This window comes from Sminthopsis crassicaudata, chromosome X, assembly GCF_048593235.1.
Source record: "Sminthopsis crassicaudata isolate SCR6 chromosome X, ASM4859323v1, whole genome shotgun sequence".
NCBI lineage: Eukaryota > Metazoa > Chordata > Mammalia > Dasyuromorphia > Dasyuridae > Sminthopsis > Sminthopsis crassicaudata.
The window spans coordinates 80543982-80565623 of record NC_133623.1 but is presented as its reverse complement, the minus strand read 5'-3'; the positions used below and the strand labels follow the sequence as shown (position 1 = coordinate 80565623).

The window sequence follows — 21642 nt, the reverse complement described above, 5'->3', positions numbered from 1 at the left end:
GCAGTGACAGTAGCCAAGTGGTGGCAGAGCTTTGACAAAGGGGCTAAGAATGCCCATTTTCACCAGTCTATAAAACTTTAACTTGGTTACTGGTACTCTTAATCTGAGATCCCTGTATCAAGATCAACAAGTAGACAGACTATTTGAAGTCTAGGAGTCTACCAGTCTTGACATCCTGGCTATAAATAAAGCCACCAAATGGAAAGATGGTGAGAAGCACTCCTTGGAGAGGCAAAGGAGCTAGTCAAGTTGCCCAAAGGCCTATTCCACAATTTTTCAGCTCACATGCACTGCTCCCAAGTATCTGTAGAGAAGACTATCAAAGAGTCACTGCAGCTTATGTACCAAGAGTTATTGCAAAGGAGGAAAAGGGAGAGACGTTCTAGACCTTCCCGATTTAAAGGTGGAACTAGCAAGGAGGGTGAGGAATACACTGGAAAGCACATTTGGGAATAAGGACTAAGAAATTCTTGTAAAACTGTACACAGAAATGGCATGTCTCTAGATTATGAACCTTTGAGAACTAGAGCATCACTAGATGCTAGACATAATGAGTGCTAGGTAACACCACAGAAAAAGGGAAGTGGATTTGTATTTTGACGGGAAATGATTTGTTACTGATGTGGTAATCACTGTTACTCCTGAATTAAGCTCGCCTTAGTAGGTAAGTAGTAGGGGAGAATTTTATAGGCAGTGTGGTGGAGTGGAAAGACCACAGAACTTAAAAGAGTTCCAGGACCTGAGTTCAAGTTCCAGCCCTAATACATATTACCCATGGCACTTAACTTCCGAGTCTCAGTTTCCTTATCTGCTGAATGAATTGGATTAGCTAACCTCTAAGGCCCCTTCCAGCTCTAGATCAAGGATCCAGTGAACCTAAAGGGAAGAGGAAGGCTTTCTCCTGTGATGTGCTACAGCAGATCACATCTTTACTATCATGCAATTGACTAAGAGATATTGAGAAAATAATGAAAAAAAAAGTGATTTGATAAAGTACCACCTCTTCCAACAAAGTATATCCTCTCTATGTATCAAAATTGCTCAAGATTTTTTTTAAAAGACAAAACAACAGTGATAATATCAGATAGGACTTACAACAGAGAGGAGTATGACTGGTAGGATTCTTACAAGGTACTAAGTCACTGGAATTGGATAAAGACAATAATTATCTAATTTAGCCTGGTTCAGTAGGATGGATCTGACCCTACAAGGAGATGTTATGAGCCAGAACTTGAAACAAGGTACTGAGTGGAATTGAGGAGACAATGGTTAAATCTAATTTAGCAGTGATTTAATCCTACAACAAATAATGGTTTCCTAGTGATGTAATGACTGGTGTATACTCAGCGGGCAACATATAAGCGGGAAGCTCTCAAGGCCAAGGATTTAGGGTTAGGGTTAGGGAGAGCTTCAGTGGACTTCAAGAAAACTTCAGGAGAGGACTTCAGGACTTCGGCAGGACTTTGGGAGATGCAGAGTCAAGATTCATTCCGACTTCCACCTTAGTGCTGGCTGGAGACATTGGGAGGACGAGAGGCAGAAGCTGGCTGAAGGCTGAAGAACAAACCTTTGGATTCGGAGACATTGGAAGAGCTCTTGGAACCAAGGAGAGAGATAGGCCTCTAAGATATGACTATACAAAGTATTGACCACTATGATGGAGAAGCAGAGCCTCCTGGAAGAAATTTGCAATAATGAAGAGGAGTCAGAACTAACAATCCACACAGGAAAAACCAAGTGGATGAAGAATGTCTATTACCTGTATACTGCACACAGCTGAAGACATATCTATCAGTACAGATACCTGGAATACACTATGCAAATGGACATTTAGTTGAGCTCAGAATTAAAGAGAAAGAAGACAGAGAACGCTAGATTACCTTAGGAATCTGCAAAGCTTTCTTAATAATCCCAAATTTCTCCCAGAAACAAAAGTCTATCTTTTTAATACTAATATCCTATTTATATTATATAGGTTTAAGACATAGAACATGATTGTCTCTAAAGAATCAAAAATAAATATTACGTTAAGGTCAAGGAAAAGCCCATGGTGAGTATGAATAAGCTGTAACATAAAATAAATAAGGGACTTTGCAAAACAGGAGTTTTTGCAGGAGTAATAGTAGGATGTTATTAGGGAAAAGCATGATTGCAAAATAAGACAGGCTAGTCATGTGGTAGAGGATAAGAGCTGGACAGTCCATGTTCCACCTGTAGCATCCTTACAATGTGAGATAAAACTAATAAAGGTCCTCAGTACACTGGGAGGACTGCTTCTGGCAAGCTAATGGGAGGACACTGCCAGTAGCCAAGCAGGCTGGGCAGGCATGGATACACTGGAATCTGTATTGGTGGAAGGAACATCCCCAGATCCATCTGAGTCCTTGAGTATAATAAAACAGAGTGGCTTACCTCAACTGCTCATCTGGAAATCAAAGGGCAGTTTCTGTTCAAATCACAAAGCTTTTGATTTCATTCGTCCACAAAGAAACTTCACTACTTTACCTTAAACTACGTCAGGATGAGATAAAAAGCTAAGTTGATTCAAACTAGAGAAAGATTGTTCAAAATCTATACAATATAAGAGGTAAACGAACATTATTTCATGTCCACTCTTCAAAAGCAATTCTACAGGTGTCTTAAAAACAAAAACAAAAATGAATCCCAGCCTCAATCTGGTAACCTAACATGGAGCTTATCAACACTTTTATTTTGGATTTGCCTAGATTAGGAAAGAGCTCCATGAATTGCACTTAGCTACAGCTGGCCCTTTCTTGAAATTTAATAAGTATTTATTAAGCTTCTTTATATGCAATGAATGGTGCTAGGCACTGGGGGAAATAGAGGTAAGACAGGCTTTTTACATAAAACTTACAAAGAGATAAATACACTAAAAATTGGAACCTAAAAGCAAATCAGAGGAGAACAAAGCACTCATGACATCTTTATATGTGATGGAGAGATTTCAGTGGTCAGGGAAACTGGGAAAGGCTTTGTGGAAAAGATGGCAATTTGAGCTGAACCCTGGCAATAGCACGTCCTAAGACACCGGAGGTGTCCACGCTTTGCTGAGCTTGTCTAGAGGGCCGGGTATACAACCTGTTACCTCAAGCTGAAAAGGCTGCTTAGTGGCAGATTGTGGAATGCCTTGAATCACAGGCACATGCCACAGTTTTTTATTTTCCAAATGCAGGCAGGCTCTGGCAAGAAGCAAGATGGCCCATATGGCCAAGACACTGACACTTCTGTCCTTTGGGAAAAAATTTTTTTTCTGGGTAATACGAGAGCCCTCTAAAACCAATCTTCATGGACTATTAAGGGGGTCAGGTTTGTCATTCTGCCTTTCTCTCATTTGGTCTAGCTTCATGTAAACAAACAAGTGCGCCCGTTTAAAGAATTCAAGGAGAGGGGAGGATTAAGAGAAAACAGAGAGAAGCTGCTTCAGTCTGAGATGAGAGCCTGTGCCATCTCCAGGGAAGCCTTGGGAAGAACTGGGGTCCGTGCTGAACCTCCTAGTTCTTTTCTGACTCCAAGTGAGACATCTCAGGACCATGGGGAAATCATGAGCCCTCCTGAGGTCAGTAGATTCACTGCTTATTCCAAAGGAAGAGATTCAGTTTTCCAATCCAGACCAAGTTGTTATTCACTGATTTCTGGAAGAATGAGACTGGCCAATGGCCAGCGGACAGGGGCAAAATGAAGGTGCACTGCTCTCTCTGGTTTGCCTTGCTTTACAAGTCTGTGACAACCTGGTAGCTTTGCTGCTTCTGCTCAACCCTCCATGTCTCATGGTGGTTAGGGAGAACAAGAAGACACATGGCTCTTAACCAGCATATGAAATGAATGTGACCTCTGAATAAAAAGCATGCAGCAATTCATTTTCCTAAGTGAGTCTCGTTTCCCTAAATCCAGCTTGCTTCAAGGATACTCCAGGCAAGGCCAGTCTTCTCCATAAGCTAAGAAGTGGCTACTAGTCAAACTGATATTATGAGAGGGGGGCCAGGAAGGCTTCAAAGAACTGTGACCTCATCGGTGAGGATGCTCACTCCACCAATGCAGATCACAGCCCCTCTAACTTCAGGAGTTTCTGTGGCCAAAAAATCCTCAACCCCCCCCCCCCAATTAAACAAACTGAAACCAAATCAGCAACCTTCCCCAGATAACAGACACATAGTCTGGCATCAAAATCCTTCCAGTCTGGCAGGCCTGGCCAGAGCTCGTCCAGCTTTTGAGAAGCTCGTGTCACCTCCACACCATGAAGAGGCAATGGAAGAAGACTTTGGTGGTGAATCTCCTTCTCCCCCTCCACAAAACTACTACTACTAGCCATTCTAGTTCTCCAAATTCCACCACTGGGGATTCGTTCCCTTGGGACTTATGAAGGTTCTCCTTCCTAAGCTAATAGGAAAAGTGTTAGCTAATAAAGGCTTACCTGATAAAAAGGACGTCAAAACCCAGAGTCTTTACGCTTGTATTCAAGGCCTCTCCAAACAGGCTGTGGCCAATTCTAACTTTGACTCCTACTGCCTCCCTTACACATTCTCAGGAGAAAGCCAAATGGGATTCTGAATTACTCTATCCCCCAGGTACTTGTAGTCACAATATGTTTGTTTTCACACATCTTCAAGGTCCAACCCAAAGGCTGTCATGAACTTTCTCTAAGCCCACATCTCCCTTAGATGTGTACATGTCTTTTTCTCTCTCTTCAAACATGTAGGCGGCTCTTTATTGTGAGGGATTTATCTTACTCATCTTTGTATTTTTCCAATACACTGCCTACTATATGGAAGTTCACGCTTGATAATAACCAGTTTTGGACTACTACTCTGGAATTTCCCCCAATAACTCAGCCATCAAACGGAATCTAGTCCTTGCAAAATACTTACAGAATCGACCAGATGTTCTGTTTTATCTATCAATAATTCCAGTCTTTCTCCTCTTTGAGCCACGAGATCTGAGGATAGGAATCAGGGGAGGAGGGAGGGAAGCAGCAGAACAGGGAGATTGGGGAAATAGAAAAGAAAGAAAAAAGCTAGATTAAAATTCTGCTAGTTTGCAATTTGGAACTCTGCTCAAAAAGTTATCAAACTGTGCATACCCTTTGACCCAGCAGTGCTACTACTGGGCTTATATCCCAAAGAGATTTTAAAGAAGGGAAAGGGACCCGTGTGTGCCAAAATGTTTGTGGCAGCCCTCTTTGTCGTGACAAGAAACTGGAAACTGAGTGAATGCCCAACAGTTGGAAAATGGCTGAGTAAATTATGGTATATAAATGTTATGGAATATTATTGTTCTGTAAGAAACAATCAGCAGGATGATTTCAGAAAGGCCTGGAGAGACTTACAGGAACTGATGCTGAGTGAAATGAGCAGAATCAGGAGATTATTATACATGGCAACAAGAAGACTACACAACGATCAATTCTGACGGACGTGGCTCTCTTCAACACTGAGATGATTCAAACCAGTTCCACTTGTGCAGTGACAAAAAGAGCCATCTACACCCAGAGAGAAAATTGTGGGAACAGTGTGGAACACATTTTCACTCTCTCTGTTATTTGCTTACATTTTGTTTTCTTTCTCAGTTTTTCTTTTTCTTCCTTCTTGATCTGATTTTTCTTGTGCAACAAGATAACTGCATAAATATGTATACATAGATTGGCTCTAACATGTATTTCAACATATTTAACATGTATTGGACTACCTGCCAACTAGGGGAGTAGGTAGGGGAAAGGAGGGGAGAATTTGGACAAAAGGTTTTGCAAAGGTCAATGTTGGAAAAAATTACCCATGTATATGCTTTGTAAATAAAAAGCTTTAATAAAAAAATTTTTTAAAAAATTCTGCTAGTTTTGCTCTCAATTATAATTAAAATTTTCCAGTGTTTGTTCACCACAGAACCATGAACATCCTTAAATCACTGGAAGGAATGAGAAAAACCAAAATATCAGCACTCTCTCTCTATAAAGAAGAGATAACTGCTATTGCAAAATATGAGGGAGACATGGAAGTAGCTTTTCCAATGATTTCTCTAATCTTTCTGTGACCAAATGCCTAAAGACTAACAGCTACTCATACTGTAAATTTTCAAGCTATTAATAAAAACACAAGTGTCATCTTGAAAGTTACAAGTTAACTTCAAGTGCTTTGCAGACACCAGTCATGTAAGGTTTTGGAGAAATAAGCTAGGTTTGAGCGTCAGGACAAAAACAAACTTCACAAGTTGGAGATTATGGCAGATTCCTTTTTTTTTTTTTTAAAGCACTGAAACTCAGTCATGTATACTTTTCTGAAGTCTACAAAAACTTGTATTTCTAAGGAAATTATAATTTAAGGTATAGATTTACAAGAAGATGTCTACCTGACTCTATTTTTGTATTACCTACCAACGTAACACACACATATACCTCTGTGCTCTTTGGGGAGAATTTGTTTTGTTCTGCACCCAAGTATGGCCAGAAGGTATAAAAGAGATATAAAACATGTAGGCAGGGCCACACATGAGCTCCCTGAGTAGACAACTATGCTTGGGAGGGAAGAGGTGGGGATCTTTCTAGTCAGTGCCAAATCCTGAAGAGCCCAAGCAGCTCAGTTCCTGCTCTCCATTTGCTCAAAGGCTTCTCCTACTAGACCATAAGCCATACCAATGTTCCGGACCATGATTCCTTTTAGTTCATCCACCTGGGCTTGAGTCTCCACCACTTTGTCCACCTGTTTGTTCTCAGAGTGATGTTTCTATGAGAAAAGAAGATTTGTGTGAGACAAACTAACATGCAATGAAAACTTATTTACACTGCAAAAAACCCCAGCAAGAATGACAAGACTGAGGGAAGAAGTATGTCTAGTAACTAAGGGGTATAGCCTACCTCTTGGTCAGAAACTTCATTATCACAGGCAGAAATAACACAGAGAACAGAAAGAAACATTACAGGAAATAGAAAAGGAAGGATTAAGGTACTAAAATATTGTGTGAAATATCATTTGTACTAAGGAAAAAATAATACAAAAAATATAAAATATACATCTGAGAACCCGAGAGTAGAGAATGAATGAGGAGGCAGAGGAAGAATAAAGATCATTCAATATGACACCCAAACCCAAAAGTGATGTGGTGCAGCCCTTAGGAAGGAAGTAGCAATAATTCCACCTGATCTTGGGAGGGATGTAGTTGGAAATGATGAATTTCTTCCTTTAAGCTATCCTGCCCCAATTTACTCTGAGCTGGATGCTGAGCCCACAAATATTGCTGGCTGTCAGAACGCAGCCTATTGGTCTGTGATAATTTGGTTTCTGAGACTAATAAGCAACAATAATGAGGTGCTTAAAGTTACTGCAGGCCCAAAACAAAAGTGGATGTTTGACACTTGACCTAGCGGCTTCAGGCCTAAAAACAGCCCCTGACAGGTCGTGCAAGCTCTGCCCACAGAACTATGGGCACTGAATCTGCACAAAAAGTCAGAACCAGACCATTCCTCAACTCCACCAGCATATCAGTGAAGGGAAGTGCCTGGCTCTTTTACTTCCTTTGGAATTTAGCCCACTTTAATTGGCATTACAATTATAATAAACTGCCCTTTGACGAGGAGATAGGTCTGAGTCTGGAAATTCTTTTGAGACACCTCTCAACACTGATCTGGAACCCAACATTTTGGGGGATCCCCCCTGAACCCCTAAAAAACAAAACAAAATACAAGAATGAAAATGAGTTGAGAAGAATTGACATCTAGGCCATCATTCATTCCTTTTGTTCCTCTCTGGTCCCTAAGATGGTTTTAACTTTTTTGTGTTCATCTCTGATTACCTAGCATTGTTTTCAATCTCTCTCTCTCTCTCTCTCTCTCTCTCTCTCTCTCTCTCTCTCTCTCTCTCTCTCTCTCTGTGTGTGTTAATATGCAATAGAAAATATGATAGCGATACATTTTGGTAGAAAATAACAGGATGAACATTGATTGGGGAAAAAATTAAAAAAATAAACCAAAAAAAACTGTGGTAATTGAATATAATGGAAGAAACAATAACTCATTGGTTGGCCCAGGTTCCCCTCTTCCTTACACAGGCAGGGGGCCACTGCTATGAACAAAGTCAGACCCAAGGGGGGCATCTGAGTAGAATTAACCTGGGGCTATGAACTTGTTTTAAAAATATATCAATAACTGTAGTTAAACAAAATTAGTTTCCTCGTAATCCTATGTATTTTAAGCACTTGCAAATATTATTCAGAGAAGAGATCCACATGTATCACCAGGCTACAAAGGAGTTCAGGACACAAGAAAAGCCTTTTTGAATTTTATTCATTTCCTCATCTGTTAGATGAGATCCTTAAGCTCCCTTTTACACTTCAGCCAATATTCCATTAGCCTATGACATATCTTGTACCTTGAGTTGAGTTTTGAAATGTAAGTATAAGACTTCATGCTTATTGAATTTCTTCTTACTAGATTCAGTATAATGGTCTAGAGATTTAGAGCTCCTTGGAGGCTGACTGTAATCCACTCTGTTGGGTTTCCCTCTAATTTCCAGTCATCTGTAAAACTGATAAGCCTATTTTCTAGGCTTTCCCCCTAGTCATTGTTAAAAATGTTCCATGGCATGGGGCCGAGCACAGATCCCTGTGGCACTCCACTGTAGACATTCTGCCACGTAGATAATGAGCATTCTTCAAACCTGGCCCTTCCAGCAAGTCCAAAACCATCTTATTGTATTATTGTCTGCACAATTCTGTCGTGAACGTTTAATGAACTCTGTGCAATTTGGATATAGTCCCAAACACTGACAAATTATATGGGGCATACCATTCTATTAGAGGCTCCCTTGAATGAACAAGACAGCAGAAATTATTCTCTGCCTATCTTAATCTGCATACCTTGGGCTCTAAGCCGTCAAAACGATGACAATTATATCCCTAGAGTGCTGATATTTTGGGAAAGTTTGTGAAGGGCTTTCCAAACAAAACATTCCCAACAACCACCCACCAACCAAGAACTACGGAGCAGATGAAACCGAGGCTCCCAAAAAGCTCCAATGACTTACCTAGGGTCATTGAGCAAGTAAGTGTTGAATAGGATTTGAATTCAGATTTTCAAATCTAGCACTATTCATCACACAAAAGGCAATGACCAAAGGAATAAATAAAACAAATATATATTTTTAAAAAACTAGAACTTTAATCACAAAATGATATCATTCCTATCCTTTAAAGCTCAATTATGTAGCATAATGAATAATATGCTGGATTTGGAGGTGTGATCAGAGGCAACCAGCCATCTCACTGAGCTTTCCTTCATCTGTTGAATGCTAATATTACTTGCAACACATAACTGGAAGAATTGTTGTAAGGAAGGCACTTTAAGGCACACAGGCCGAAGTTCAAAAAACCATTTAAGATCACTCAAAATTGAAGTGTCCAAACGGAAAAGAACATAATTTTCTATTATCTGTGACTTAGAATCACCAGAATAAACAAACAATCAACCCCTCAGAAAGTACTTCTGATTGGATTCGGGTTTTGAGAACTCTGCTTTGAGCATCTTTAAAAAGTCAAAATGTAAAAACAAGAGTTTTAGAGTAGATCCTTCCGATTCCAAGAAGACCAAAAATTCTAGTCTCTGGTCCCCAAAGCTACCATTTCTATATCTTTCTCCTAACTTCATGAGCTGCTTGGAACGGTTACCTACTTGGTAAGTCCTCTGATCCCGTCTCAGTCTGAATTTCAGAGTCCTACCTGTCTGTATTTCACACTACTGATCCCCCCCTCAACTGCATCTCTGAATCCTGTTTCCTCTCCTTTTCCCTTTGCACACTCTCCCCATCACGAACTGGATCCATTTATCACTGCTTTAAGCATCACCATACCGATCACTATAGCGATGACTCCAAGATCTTAGGGATTTCTAACTTTAATTTCTCTCCTTAACATGACCTCTATCTCCACCTGCCAGTTACACATTTCCATGGAATGGGAATTATATCCCATCATAATCTCAAGCAGTGCAGGAACCAAAGAACCCCTCATCCTGTTCTCCTCCATCAGTCAGTTGCTCCCAGGCTGCAAAGTGCCTCCTCCTCTTATCTCTTCTTCACCTCCAAGCACCAGATGCTCTTGATTCTTCCTCCAAAATCACACTGTCATGGCTGCCACTCCAGTTAGCACTGGAATACCTTGAGTATCACACCTCAACTACAGTTCACAACATCCTAGTCTGTTTCTCTATGGTTTCTATGGTTTCTCCTCCAATTCAGCCTGCCAACTGCAACCAGATGTAAGCTTCCCAGTGAGCACTTTATAAATCAAGGCATTTCACTGCTCCCCCTACCACCGCCCAAACTAAAAGTCTGTGTCTCAGTCGATAAATGTATTAAGTACCTACTGTGTGCCATGCACTGAGCCAGGGGCTGGAGACACCAAGACAAAAATGAGACAATACTGTCCTCATGTTCTCTCAGGGAAAATAGCCCCCACATAACTAAACAGATGCAAAGAGAGAGAATTTCAGGTTGAGGCTTCTTCTGGTCAGCCTGACTGACTTGAGCTGGGTGATGGACAGCAACCATTCAATCAAAATAAACATTCATGAAGTGCCTACTGTGTCTCAGGTACCACTGTGCAAAGTGCCACGGGGATGTACAGATGCAAAAGACAGTCCTAATCCTAAAAGAGCTTACAATCTAATGGAGGAGATAACATGCAAACAGATATGAAGCAAGCAACACACACACACAGGGATTAAGAAGGCTTTCAGTGAGAGAGAAGCGTTTTAGTTAAGACTTAAAGAAAAGCAGGGAAATCAGTAAGTCAGAGCTGATGAGGGAAAGCATTAGCAGCATGGCGGACAGCTAGAGCAGATGCCTGGAGCATGAAAGGCTTGTTCATGAACAGTCAGGAGGCCAGGTCACCGGACCAAAGTGAACCTGTCAGGAGACTTGTTGAGGTGGCTTGCAATTTAGGAAAATCCCTTTGGTGACTGAATGGTGGGAAGTATTTCTGCAATAATACACTGACTGGTTGATTGATAGCAAAAAAAAAAAAAGAATTGAAAAAAAATCTATTAAATCCTCTCATGGTCTTCCAGTTGGCAGCAATGGAGGGAATGTAGTCAAAAAGTAGACTCTTCTTGGGGCCCTAAGAAGAAAAGTTTTGGGGGAAGGTGTCCTCTTACTAGGCAGACTACGAAACCCTGCTCTCTAGGCTTTAAAAAGAACTTGGCTATCTAAGAAAATCAGATGCCAGTGTGGACTGTTATCTTGATTTTACAGTGACCAAAAAAGAGGAAAGGGGAGGGGCACAGTGTAGCTGCGCCACCCCCCCCCCATTCCTCAGAGTGGAAGGGGAGAAGGAGGACACATGCTCAAAAACTGCTAACGAATCCATTTCCCTCTGTGGTACCTCTCTGCTGTGCCATTTCTGGGGAATGTTGAAGTCCAAAATGGGATTAGAGGAAGAAGAGGCAGAAAAGGGTGGAGTGTAATTGTACCTGAAGCAGCGGGGAAGGGGGTGTCATGCAGAAGGGGTTCAAAGATAATCTACCTCGCTCTAAAACATTTCATGCCCTTTTACTGTCTCCCATTGAGGAACTGACTATAGAAGAATCCGTTTCCCTCCTGGTTGTCTTTCCCCCATCATTTTAGAACTTAAACTATAAGGCAGGCAAAGCAGCCACTGGGATTGAGCCTAGCAAGTGGGTAAGAAGGGGGAAGAGGCATGCCCCCCCAACTTGCCCTTGTATATTTTCTCTCTACCCCCCAAATCCTTTCTTCTTTTGAACTCCTTGTCCTCCAGGCCTGTAACACTGGTCCTCTTTTACCATACATATCCAATCCAGATTTGGTCTTTTCTATTTTTGTAACACTTCTCTTGTCCACGCATTGGGGTCCTCATCGCCTTGAGCCTGGAGTACTGGAACAGCCTTCTGGTGGATCTGCTGCCTCCAGGCTTTCCCCGCTCTAGCCCATCCTCCATTCAGTCACTAAAATGATTTTTGTACAGATCAGGTCCGCCCCGCCCCCCACTGCCATCCCCAACTGCAGTGACTCCCCATGGCCTCCAGGTTTTTGGAAAGTTTTTTCCTAACATGGGCCCTTTTTGTAGTCTTCCTTCTCCTGGGCAGACTCAGTGATCCTGCTCCACTCTTACGCTACTCTCCCTTGCAATTCTTGGTTTCTTTGGCTTCCCTTACAACTTGATGCAAGGAGGAGTTCTCTTGGGCAGAAGGCCTTACATGTAACAGTTCCCATGGGAACTAGCAGCACTCCCCGATAACCAACTGCCATCCCCTTCATACAGAACAGCTTGCATGCTCTCTGCATGGAGAGAATGGAAACTCCTGAAAGGTAAGGCCCATGGCTCTGTCTTTCTTAGCATACTCAGTCCCTGGCACAAAGTAAGCACATAATAAATGCTTGTTGACTATCCAAGGCCCTCTTAATTGGATCTTCAGAGACGACATAAATTGGAGGGCCCAGAAATTAGTATCCTATTCTTTGTCTGAATTCATCATTTCCTAAGAAGCAATATAGTGACCACCCAACTTCTCACCAAACCTAGTATGCATATACAGGGGGAAACTGCTGTTTTAAGGGCGAATTTTGCTGAAGAAAAAGCTAAAGCACTATCTGAATAAGCTGAGAAAAATAATTCTATAGAATCTCATTCCAACATTCTTCCCCAAATAAAGTGTAAGTGAAGTTTTGCCCTTTGGAAATAACTTGTCTTTTTCAAAAGACACTGAGTGATCTGAGCGAGGGAGATGTGAAAAGATCCCGTGTCAGGCTCCAGCTAGCATGTGTGTGAGGAAGCAGCAAGGCAGGCAGGGAGGCAAGTGGAAACGTGGGGGAGACGTGGCATGTTGTGTAATGGCAACAGTTCTAACTGATTCAGCCCGCATGTGTCTGAGACTATGTGCTTCTTGTAACAGCTTCCTGACCTCAGCCTGTGGCCATAGTCCTGCTCTAATGCTTTTTCTGAAATGCAAAGCCGGGACAGAGCCAGGCAAGTAGCTGGTGTTGAGAAGCTCTTGGGAGCAAGAGTGCAAACCAGACCAGCAGCGGGTCCAGGGGCTGTTTCTACTTTTCCAGGCAGGATGTACTTCCAAGCTGTTCTACTAAGATTTTCCTCAAAAAGCTCTTGGTGTTTCCTTCAAGTGTTCACATCAACAGCCATGACAAATACTGAATAATTTGGCAGAAACTTCTAGAGGTAACAAGCATTTACTGAGTACCTATTTCTGTGCCAGGTACTATGCCAAGCAGATACAAATAGGTGGGCTAAATTTCAATTAGAGGCAGCAGCCTCAGAGGGAAGACACCAGCACTCAGGGGAGAAGGAAGGGCTTCCAGGAGAAGGTGGGATTTTGGCAGACACTTGAAGGAAGCCAGGAGGCTGAGGCCAAGAAGGAGAGCATCCTCAACATGGAGGACAGCCAGTGAAAAGACAAAGAGCTGAGAAACGATCGAATTTCTTGTTGGAGGAATAGCAAGGAGGCTGCCGGGGTCACTGGATCACAGAGAAGGTGTAAGAATGGAAAGGCAGGAAGGAGCCAGGTTGGGAAGGATTTGGTATCTGATCCTAGAGGTGATAGGGAGGAGTTCGCTAGAAAGGTTTTGCATGGCATCCTTGGCTGAGCCTGGCTTGCCAATCAGAATAAAAAGCACCAGTCTTCTATGTGGGCACCTTGCCAACAGGAGAGCCACTAAGAGTATGCGTTAGTATGTCTAGTTAGTACGACTGCTACCAATGTGCATGAGTGAGAATATGAACAGGCCTGGAATGCTGAGGCCAGGCCAACTCAAAGCCACCATGATTGGTGGAAGAACAAAAGCCACATTCTGATCTCAGCTGCCTTCAGGGTCCCCTCCATTCCAAATAAGCAGGAGCTTATAGTCAAGCTCTTGCCTATGGAATGAGTCAGACTTTGTCATCCAGCAGGTGTCAAGGGAAAATATTTAAAGGTGGCCAAAATTGCAAACAGAAACATTTGATGCTGAAAAAGATCTTACCAGTTGTGCAGCCAGAACACTGGAGAACTCACTGTTCATGGCATAGGGAAGGGCTGTTTGTGCTCTGGAACCATAAGTAGTTTGGAACCTCTTCTTGATTTCATTCAGAAAACTGAAAGCTCGGGAACGTTCAAAATCCTGCAAAGATACCCATATATCTGTAAAGAGAGCAGGCCGCTCTGCAGTAGATGCTGCAACCGGTTCTAGAGTTTGAGCAGCAGCTCGCACCACGGAGACACTCAGCAAAAGGGAATATGCGAGCAAGAGGGTATGATGGGGAAGCTGGCTCTCTGGGAGTGATCTTGCCAGATACACTCTTAGTACCCGAGAGGACTAGGCCAAACACACAGCTATGTCGCCCAGGCCACTCAAACGCATATATATTCTTTCTTTCAATCTCCCTCCTTCTCATGTTAGCAAGAAGCTACTTGAAAGTCTACAAATGATGAATATCTAAATCCTGATTTCAGGATCTTCACATTTTAAACTTTCATCTGTAACTTCCCCATATAAGAGCTAGAAGGTCTGTCTTTTTTTTTGTTTTTGTTTTTGTTTGTTTTTTAAATCAAGCAAAAAGCAGTCACTGAGAATGGGGGGAACTGATCATGTCCCACAATGCCCCAAATCTTTCTATATTAAAATCTTTCTCTATAAAAAAATCTTTCCATATTAAAGTACTGCCTCACCAAACTCTTCCAGCAGAGTCTAGAGCTCTGAGATATCATTTTGGCCCATCAGCCTTAGCCTTAGCAGAAGCTAAGAAATGGAATGGGGAAGGAAGGGAGATTCAGAATCTGATTAATGGCTGATTAGATTAATTATAAATATGATCAATTCTCAATTATTCAGAGAAATTGGACATCTCAAGACAGTTTTTGCATAGCCACCAAACATATTTCTATCTCCTTCCCTTAGCAGTGTCACAGAATAACTTGAGAAATGAACAAGAAAAGGAGGGAGAGGAGAGGAGAAAAATCACAATTATTATAACATCCAATATCCCATTACTTTAATTTTCTGGTTAGCTAAGAATTAAACAAGCTTGGAAATCTTTCTAACATTTATTAGTCTACATTCCTGATGCAATTCAGTCTAGTGAACAGAATGGAATCTTCCTTTGGAAAATTAAGACTCTGCAGGTTGAGAAGTCTTACAAGCCATCACTGAACCACTCTGACCACCGGGCCAGAGACCATTAAAACAATACAGAATCCTTGCTGTCAGCTCGTTTGGCGCTATCATTTGTTTCTGACACATTCAGAGGTATATTCAGAAGACAAATTTCAAATCACTGAATTTGGGCTGGTTGAGTTTCAGTTACTTTTGTGGCCAGTTTAGCCTGTTCTCTGTACCACGGTCCCCTCCGTTTATATACTGAAACACAATGTGACAGTACTAGAAAATATAAGTGGGTTACTAGCAGCAGTCTACTTCAAAGGTACTTACATCATCTGTGATACAAAGATACACGATCCTGTCTTGGCAGATGTAGTGAAATAGGTAACTGTGGAAACAAATAAAAAACTTAATCCATAATTACTAAAAACATTTAAAAAAAAGTCTCCCTCTATGCTAGAGTATACATAACACATGGAATATTTCACAACTCCCCTAATGACAACACTCTTCAATGCCTCATCACGGCTTAGGGCTTTTGAAGGGCGTATAAGTGGAGAAGGCCTAGTAGGGCCTACTGAGATGGAAGTTTTGGGCCTAGGCCACTGTATGCCTGCTGCCTAAAGATTCAGTGCAAATAAATCCACCTTACTCTTACCATATGGTTCTCCCCAAAATATTAAATCTGACATTATGCATCTGAAAAAATCATAGACAGCTGAGCCCTCCCTCTTTATTGAAGGCTTGATTCTGGGGCTCCAGTGATCCCACCTCAGTCATACTGGATTTTCTCAATACAGTTCAAGCACAGAAATGACCTGTGGCAAAATTAGTTTGGCAAAGTGTCCTAACTTAAACAGTCATGGCTTATTGGCAGCTAATTCAAAGAACCACCCCAAAGTCTGTTTTTTAGTGTTGTTCTAGTTGTAGCTATGAAACTCCTTTTCCCCCACTTCCCTCCATCATCACCAAGCAGGACTCACTTTCCATGTGAATAAGTGAGTTTATTATTTTCAGAGGGTATTTTAGCCAGAATCTGCTCTGTCACCTCCAGGAAGTTTCCACCACACCAAGCATGTTTGGCAAGGATGGTTGTGCCTCTGGCGACAACTGCGAAAAGGATAGCCATGCTTTCAATCCTAATAAAAGAAAACAAAAGTGAGACAGAATAGTTCTTCCCCTAGAATTTTTTTTTTTAAATCAAAAAGTACTTTGTGAACATCTAATTAGGAGGATGATGCTCTCCTGCTTTCCCAGTCATTAATGGAGTGAAGCAGGCTGGGTGCTTGTTCCCATGCTTTTTTAGCATGATGTTTTCAGCAATGTTGTCAGGCACCTTCAACGAGGATGAAAATGACATCGAGATCTGCTGCCACACTGACGGTAAATTATTTAACTTGAAAAGGCTATGAGCCAGCACTAAAGTGGAGGAAGAGTTGGTGTACAACTTTAGGTTTGTAGATGACCGTGTGCTCCATGCAGCCTCAGACTGAAACACAACAAAATATGAATTTGGGTATGCTGACCATGAACACCAAGAAAACAGAGGTTCTCTACCAGTCAACGGCACACACCATCCATATGTAGAACCACTGATTAAACAAATGGAGAAATTCTGAATGTGTGATACCCCTTTTCTTGGCAGGAAAGTTTCCAGGGATGAGCTGGCTGAGTGTTGGGGAGGCTCCAAAGGAAAGGGTGGGAGAGAAGAGGCATTAGGCTGCCTATCAAACTGCAGGTCTACAGAGCCACTGTCTTGGTCAGTTGGTTTAGTCATGTGTTATTCTTTGTGATCCCTTTTGGGGGTTTTGTTGGCAAAGATACTGAAGTGGTTTGCCATTTCCTTCTCCTGATCATTTTATATATGAGGAATGGAGGAAACAGGATTAAGTGCCTTGTGGAGGGTCATCCAGCTGGGCAGTGTCTGAACTCATGAAGATGAGTTTTCCTGACTCCAAGCCCAGTGCCCCATCTAGCACACCTCATTGTTGCATGCTTGTGAAATCTGAACTGTCTACCTGCACATGCCAGGAAACTGAATCGCTTCCACCTGAAGATTCTGAAGATCACTTGGTAGGATGAGGTACTAGACACTGAGGTCCTTTCTTGAGTTGAACTGCCAAGGATTCCAACTCTACTGCAAAAAAATACAAGCTTGATGGGCTGGTCACATTGTTCAAATGTCAAATGCCTCCTGGCGGTGGGAAAATTCCACAGCCCCTTACTGGCTGTGTGACCCTGGACAAGTCACTTCATCCTGTTTGCCTCAAGTTCCTCATCTGTAAAATAAGCTGGAGAAAGAAATGGCCAACTACTCCAGTATCCTTGTCAAAAAACCAAACAAAACCCCAAATGGGGTCACAAAGTATCAGACACTGAAATGGCCAATCAACAATATGACTATGAAAATAACCTTTAAAGTATCAGAGATAGAAGGCAGCATAATTGATATTTGATTCAATCTACTCTCAATAAGTCAGCCATAGAGTAGCATGGATCAAGCCCCGTGAGCAGCCTCACAGAGCTTATTCCTTTGAAATCGCTAAAGTTCACCTGCAAGATGGCCACAAGACCCCCTCAGAACACTTCCAGGGAAGGGATCCTGGGAGGTGCTGCAGGCCATTTTCAATCAGCTTTCATTTTTAGCACCGTCTTCCTCAAATCTGCTTTCACCCATTAGCCTGGTTGTGCCCAAGCAAATCTTCATGTGGCTGCTCTGCTCAAGCTTGAATGAATGTTCTACAGAGGTGATTAGGATGCAACAAGCACAGTAATAGGCAACTGGGGCATAAAACAAAAAGCAAGTCAGCCCCTGGTCTCAAGGAGCTCTTATTTAAAAAGAAAACAACATACAGAGGTAAACATTCCATTGTTCTTTTGCAATGTCATGTTTCTAAGCTATTTAAAATATCCTGGTCACCCTTGAGTAACTAGAGCCACTCCCACTTGTCCATGACTCTCTTAAAAGGCTGTGTTCAAAAACCAACCTTTTTATTGCATTTGGGATCTAATCAGATGGCAGCCTCCCTTTCTGTGTATATTCAACTTCTTTGTGTGTAGGGGGCAGAGCCAAGATGACGGAGAGGATACATGCTTCTTTCTGAGCTCTACTACTACTCTCAAACTAACTACAAAATTCAACTTCTGAAATAGTGCTAGACTGTCAGAACCCATGAATATTGGGAGTGCAACAAATTACTAGCAGAAGATAATTCCAAAGATCTCCAGAAAAGGTCTGTTTTGATCGTGCCGTGCTGGCACAGGAAGAGGTGCCCAGACACAGGCAAGAAGCCAGAGCACAGAGGCCCGCTCACACTGAGCAGACAGGGGCAGGGTGTGGTCTCCCTGGGGAGGAGAATTGATGGGGAGAACTCTACTACAGTATTGGCTACTTTGCCCTAGTTGCAAACCAATAGATCAGCAGAGAAGTTATAAAACATTCAACATATACGCAGAGGGTAAAACGTGTACTCCAAAGTGCCAGAATCTCATGGGACCTGGCCACGCCCACCCAGCACTGGGAGTGACTCAATGCCATCTCAGAGCAGTCATTGCCATTTCCAGGTGTCTGTAAAGAAAGCTCAGTATCACCCTGCCCTAAAAACAGATCCCAATTTTTAAAAAAAAAATTAGTAAAAAGGCAAAGTGGGCTCTAATTATAGATAGCTTCTATAGTGAAAGAGAACAGATTTCAAACCCTAAGGAGACTAAAAGCAGATTATCTCCAGATGAAGCCCCAAAAGGGGGGCTATAACCTGGTCTTCACCATACAAGATTCTCCTAGAAGAAATTAGAAAATATTTTAAAAGAGAGCTAGAAGAAAAATGGGGAAAGGAAAGAGAAGTTCTGCAGGAGAGTATGGAAAAAGGCATATAACTCATTAAAAGAAAGATTTGATAAAGAAAAAAAAGAAAATAACTCCCTGAAATGTGAAATGGAAAAGGTAAATAACTCCTAGGAAAACAGAATTTGTGGATTGGAAAAAGAAAATAACTCCTTTAAAAAATTGTGATGGAAAAAATTTCATAGAACAAAACAATTCATTTAAAAACTCAATTGGACAAATACAAAAAGAAATAAATAAGTAAATGAAGAAAATAATTCATTAAAAATAAGAACTGAACAAATAGAAGCGAATGGCTTGATGAGACATCAAGAATCAGGCAAGCAACCCCCCCCCCCCAAAAAAAAAGAAAAAATAGAAAAAAATGTAAAATACCTACTTGGGAAAACAACAGACCTAGGAAATAGATCTAGGACAGATAATCTAAGGATTAATGGACTCCATGAAAAACATGATGAAAAAAAAGAGTCTAGATACTATTTTTCAGGAAATCATGAAAGAGAACTGCCCAAATATTATAGAATCAGAAGGTAAAATAGTCATTGAAAGAATTCATGGAACACCTCCTGAAAGAGACCCCCAAATTAAAACTCCAAGGAATATTGTGGCTAAATTTCAGAACTGTTGGGCCAAGGAAAAAATATTACAAACAGCCAGAAAAAAACAATTCAAATACAGAAGAGCCACAGTAAGGATTACTCAAGATCTGGCAGCATCCACATTAAAGAATTGAAGGGCCTGGAATCAGATATTCCTAAAGGCAAAGGAACTTGGAATGTAGCCAAGAATAAACTACCCAGCTAAGCTGAGCATTTTCTTCCAGGGAAAAAGATGGGTATTCAATGAAACAGGTGAATTCCATTTATTGCTGATGAAAAAACCAGAGCTAAACAAAAAAATTTGACCTCCAAATATAGGACTCAAGAGAAACATAAAAAGATCCGATTTTTCTTGTGTAGCAAAACCTATCCTATATATAAAAATATGTATACATATATTGGATTTAACATATATTTTAACATATTTAACATGTATTGGACTACCTGCTATCTAGGGGAAGGGAGTGGGGGGAAAGAGGGGAAAAGTTGGAACAGAAGGTTTTACAAGGGTCAGTGTTGAAAAATTACCCATGTATATGTTTTGTAAATAAAAAGCTATAATAATAAAAAAACAAACAAACAAACAAAAAACCCAACTTCTATGAGTGTAGTCTAATGTCACATGAGTGCTTTGGGCTGCCAAAAATATTGTTCACTCATACTGGATCTTTTATCACATGAACCGTGGCCAAACCCAATTCTGAACAGTACTAAAGATCAAATAAGTTAATATTTATTTCTATTTAAGTGCAGCCTGTCCAATTTAGCGTGGCCTTCTAGTTTGCTGAGATTTCTGGATCTTCAAGCTATCTTTTAACACACTGGCTATTACTTCCAATTGGGTGGTGCCAACAACTCCAATCACCAAGATTCCAGAACAGAACATTGGTGATTTATTTTCCTTCCAGCAGACATTAACCAATTAATTATCTCTTGTACTTTAGCTGACTCAGGATAGGCCCCTGATAGGTTAGAGTCAATATTGGAACAAAATGATTCAACAGTTAGAATGAAAGAAGAGATTTTCTTCTAGCCAGAGAATGACATTCAAAAATAATAAGAGCCCTAAAGACTCCTTGAGTTGATTTAGCTAGGAGGGGACACTCTCGTGCCTAAATGACCCATTGTGATCCACCAGCCAAGTATCATGGAGAGTTCCAGGAACTCCTCCTGACTGCTCTGTACACAAGCCATGATCCATGTCAGTTGGCTGAACACCTTTATTTCTGAGTCAACCAAATCTAGAGGTACTCCTTAAGATCACTTAACACTTGTGAGTATCTCAGAAACCAGACTAAATGTAATTGGGACATAGCTAACCAACTAAATATAAATACAACAGAACATAAATGAGGTTAATAGATGTTTTCTAAGTTGATATATGGTCTCACAGCTCCTTATGAATGGTTCAGCAGTCCTGTTTCTCACTGACACACTGCTTTGAACCATCCAGGGCACTCACTTCTTGACCATCTTAGTGGATAATGCAAACTATAAGCAGAAAGTAAAAGGGGGAAAAAAAGGATTTTCCATTAGAACTACACAAATCCTTAAAAGAGAGAAAGCAAGAGATGAAAAAACGAAATAAAAACCCCAGAGAAAAGAATTAGAAGCAGTGTTGAACTAATGGAAATATATAAGCTATTTTTTCCTCTCTCTTGATTTTTATTTGAAAAGCTTCTTGATCAGATTGCTAAATCTGCTTGTTATTGGCATCTGCTTCTTCATAACACTCAATAATGACTATCTGAATGTGAACTCTTAATATTTTCCATAAGGAAAAGCCAAGAAGACAGTGTAGTGAGATCATGGGAAGTAAAGGAGGAGAGCAAGACCTAAGAAGATTGAGAAGGTAGGAGAGGGCCAAGTTCTGAAGGATTCTCTGAGGGGACTGGTGGGATTACACTCTGGGAAATGCAACATGATGTTAAAACAGTAAACAATAAAATTTCATTTTTAAGTTTTGGATCACATGAGTAAAAAGAGAGCAGACTAGATAATTTCTCCCATTCCCACAACCTCCGGAACCTCTCCAATTCAGGAATTATATGCCAAAGATAAAGCAACTTCAGCTGTTTCCATGGTCCAGGAC

The 21642-nt window shown here is 41.2% G+C and overlaps 1 protein-coding gene across 1 annotated transcript in view; it reads right to left on the bottom strand.

The window, feature by feature from the left end:
* Nucleotides 1-21642, bottom strand: part of VAMP7 (vesicle associated membrane protein 7) — a 47388-nt gene that overhangs the window by 12014 nt on the left and 13732 nt on the right. Inside the window, exons 2-6 of the mRNA XM_074278047.1 lie at nucleotides 16091-16246; nucleotides 15438-15495; nucleotides 13992-14129; nucleotides 6644-6734; nucleotides 4887-4954 (exon numbers count right to left, since the gene is read on the bottom strand). Coding sequence (XP_074134148.1) covers nucleotides 4887-4954; nucleotides 6644-6734; nucleotides 13992-14129; nucleotides 15438-15495; nucleotides 16091-16236 — 501 coding nt within the window. The 5' untranslated portion in view covers nucleotides 16237-16246. The remainder of the gene's footprint in view (nucleotides 1-4886; nucleotides 4955-6643; nucleotides 6735-13991; nucleotides 14130-15437; nucleotides 15496-16090; nucleotides 16247-21642) is intronic.